This window comes from Perkinsus marinus (assembly GCF_000006405.1).
Source record: "Perkinsus marinus ATCC 50983 genomic scaffold scf_1104296975596, whole genome shotgun sequence".
NCBI classification, from domain to species: domain Eukaryota; phylum Perkinsozoa; order Perkinsida; family Perkinsidae; genus Perkinsus; species Perkinsus marinus.
The window spans coordinates 175,041-178,839 of NW_003200720.1; the positions used below are offsets into that span (position 1 = coordinate 175,041).

Genomic DNA, 3,799 nt, shown 5'->3' on the forward strand with positions numbered 1-3,799 from the left:
TTTTGAATCTTGTATGGTTGAACCTAAGATAATCTGTTGATGATGAAAGCATGTGTTGCTTGCGCGGACATATTTTGAATCTTGTATGGTTGAACCTAAGATACCCTGTTGATGATTGAAAGCATGTGTTGCTTGCGCGGACCTATTTTGAATCTTGTATGGTTGAACCTAAGATATTCTGTTTAGGAGAGGCGGGCGTGCAGTCTCCGAGATTGATGGGAGCTAGGAAGCGCTCGCAGGTGACATCGTAGCGGAGCGAAGTTTTTTTGTTTGAAATTTCTTGTATCGTGAGGATAGACTTCATGTTTGAACGTTTTTTCACGGGCGAATTTTTGCTAAGAAATGGACCTAATCTGTATCTTACGTTTGGCAACCTAAGATACGCCATTTTTTTATCTTAGATCTCTAGAGATGAAGAATTTGTATATGAGGAGGTAGTGGACATCCCTCCGGGCGTTTTTCTCGGATTGAATATCTCAGGTCACCCCGAAGGAACCACGGATGTCAAAGATACGTCTGCTGGGGACGGTCGTGATGATGAGGGTTGTCGCGGTTGGTTTGTTGTTGACATTTACGGTGGTATTGGAAGGTCACCGTTTTTGTTAGCGGAGCGAAGCGATTATGATATATTGCAAGATGTGTTTGTAAGCATATGCTTTTTTCAAGTTTGGCGGATAATTCATTCAGACGTATTAGACTTTGTTGTTGAGTTGTTGTTGTTGTTGTTGTTTTGGGAAGATCGTATCCTATACGATTTTCGTGGTATATAGTGTCGTGGAAAAGTAGTCTATAATGAGAGTAGCCTATCCATTGTAGCAGAATGGAATGCTCCGCTGATCGCTTTTTATTATCAAAAAATTGATAATAGTTAAGAATCTTTCATAGTGCGTTCTGTCTGTGATCAACCAGTAGAATGTCCCCGCCCAGGAAGGTCGCGGCTAAGAGTAAGCCCTCATCGCCGTCATCGAAAGCGCAGCGGAAGGAGGTGGAAGTAGAGGAGGAAGGGGAAACGGTGGAGGTATTATTGGGGTATGGACGTTTTTACTTGGGGAAAAACGTCCATGGGGGTGTTGTGTACTCGAACGATAGGGAAGGTAGGGGTTGGATTGGCGAATTTTCAGTGTTGAAGATTTGCATGAGGCGTGGAAGTATTTCATTTTGAAGTAGGAAAAAGATCGTGGTAAAATTCGATATCGATTTTCGAGTTGACTACACTAGCAGTTGTTTATACTACTGGTATTTCCCTTTTTTCTGTTTTTTTTTCTGAATTTGAGGTTGAGAATGTGTAGTAGTTGTTTATGGTATATCGTTCGATTTACTATTCGTCAGCGCTTGAGTATTGTATTTTTATATAGCAGAAGTGCAGTTCTGTAATACACCATGGACAATGCCAGTGTAAAGGGTTTGTTATGCAAGTGTTGGTGATTTCGGAATGTTCGGTGTCGTAAACCACTAAGCTGAGATTTTGCATCCGAATTTTATGGGAAAGTAATAGCAGCTAAAAGTCGAAGTATTTTCGTTTCATTTCGTAAAACGTTTATTAAGGAAGACGACAGATCAGATATTTTTGAATATTTCGGCAAAGGTACCGAAATCAGCCACATTTGCATGAAAAACTCTTCATTCTGGTATTATGCACAGTGTAATATAGAACTGTACGCCTCTCTGTAAATCACTGTAGTAGTTGCTATTTTTGAGTTGAATTGCAGGTGTGGGAATATTTATGTAACGTTTATGAATATCGAATGTAGTAATTTTTCTGGGGGAATGTTGACGATGAGTGTGTTGTAGATACTATCATCAACCGAGCCAAGCAAAGATGTCGAAATGACTCCAGTGGAGTTGGTGGGGGAAGGGGATGAGCCCAAGGTGGAGTTGGTAGCAGAGGAAGAAGAGGAGCCGCAAGAAGAGGTACTATTGGGAATCTTTGCTGTGCGGAAAATATGCACATGGTCAACTACGTGTGTTGGTGAAATTTCTGTTTGTGTTGGTAGCGGTGTTGGAACATATGTTCGCTTTCCTCAACTGAGCTCGGAATTTTTCTCACTTATTATAGGGGTTTATATGTGGGGTAAAAATGTACGGAAACCAATGAGAATTTTTCAAAATTTCCTCGAAAATTTCATATCGTCGACCACGCATGTAGTTGACCATGTGCATACTTTCCCCCCACACTGGTTGGTACTCTTCTACCGGAATTTGAATGCGAGCTCGTATATTTTTTTGAGAAAACTTCTGAGCTCAGCTGAGGAGAGGGAAAATGCTTTTACTCTGTACGGGAGAATATGTTTTTTTCAGGTGCCGGCTGAAATAAAAAATTTTGAGGAAGATTCTCGTCCAAGAATTGGAGAAATTGGAAAATTTGGAAATTTTGATGCGACAGTTGATACTTATTTTGGTCGAGGTGGATTGATCGGATCTAATTCGACTGAGGGCTTCCAATATTTGCTGAGCGGAGCGCGCAGTAGTATTGGAGTAAAAGGAGGACGTGGAGGAGGTGGAGGAGTATTCGCATTTGAGGTAGATAGTAATTATGAAATCCTATGTTATTATAGCATTTAGCTTTGATAATGTAACATCTATTTGTGTTTTGTATTACTGGAGTTTCACCCTGGTGATATGAAAAACAGTAGTGAAAAATATATTTTACGACTACTGCATATCACCACGAATATCGGGTTTTTCTCAGAGTATTACGACGCCACCTCACGTAAAACGGGTCGTGAAGCTCCAATGTATCATAACAATAGATTATAGATTCGCTTTTCTGAAACTATTGATTGATTATTTCTCTCCTTTTATTCTATAATTAACTTTTTCAAATTTTGAATGACTACCACTATGCGATGGCGGTTTGGAAATTCTGTATTGGTCGGAAAATGGTGGAAAATATGCGTGGGTGGAATCGTACCTGCGATCGTTAGGAACAATCCGGGTCTGTTTTGACGTCTTGGTGTTGGGAATTACCACCGCGTTGTAAACTGATGAGGAGTTGTGGGCCTATTCTGTATCTTTCGTGGTTGAACCTTGGATATTTTTCGTTTAGAAGTTGAGATATTTCGTGGTCTATTTGAGTATCGGGGAAACTTATTGTGATTTTTGTGGTCATCAGATGAAAATTGTGGAAATATTGACGCCGATGGACGCAGCGTGCAACAAGCAGGCGTATCTTCCACAGAACAAGTAAGGAGGGAGGGAAAATGGAAATGTATGTATAGATGTCACCAAGGGGGTGGCGATGATCTGTTCCCTACTACAGATCAAACGTGTGTGTGAATGTTGGAGGGCGTTTAAAATGATGGCAATTAGGAAAGTGTAGGGTGATGCGGGATGATGCTCGTATTGCTCGATATCAATATTGTCGAGCACGCATCAACACGAAGAGGAGGAGGGGAAGGGCTTGATAAGAATGTACACACTTAGTGCGTAATTAGAGGGCAGTGGAAGAGATAATAAAGGCGGTGTATTAGATTTGCAAGGAAGAACACAACTCAGAAGTGGTGTATGAAAAGTATAGAGTAAAAATGGTGATGATTGTAATATCATCTTGGAGGGTCGTGCTGAGAGTATATGCAGAGGATGCAGTAATGGAGGAGGAGGAGGAGGAGGTCCAGGTGTAGCATATAATCGATCGAGTGATCGATTATAGCATGAGGTTTCATACGGCGTGTTCAATAGATATCTCCTTAGTTTCAACAGCGCTCCTCCCAGGATTAGATGTTACATGTAAAACCTGATTCTGTGAGCGCTGGTGAAACTGAGGATGTACTGAGAAAATGGCGCAGATAAATGCAATGGG

General features: G+C 41.0%; 1 protein-coding gene across 1 annotated transcript; it reads left to right on the forward strand.

The window, feature by feature from the left end:
* Positions 1–913: 913 nt before the first annotated feature.
* Positions 914–3,187, forward strand: Pmar_PMAR025532 (hypothetical protein; the record flags this gene model as incomplete). The annotated part of the gene is made up of 4 exons (XM_002765145.1): positions 914–1,018; positions 1,792–1,911; positions 2,299–2,520; positions 3,113–3,187. The coding sequence occupies 4 exons, from the start codon at positions 914–916 to the stop codon at positions 3,185–3,187; spliced, it is 522 nt and encodes a 173-aa protein (XP_002765191.1).
* Positions 3,188–3,799: the final 612 nt, after the last annotated feature.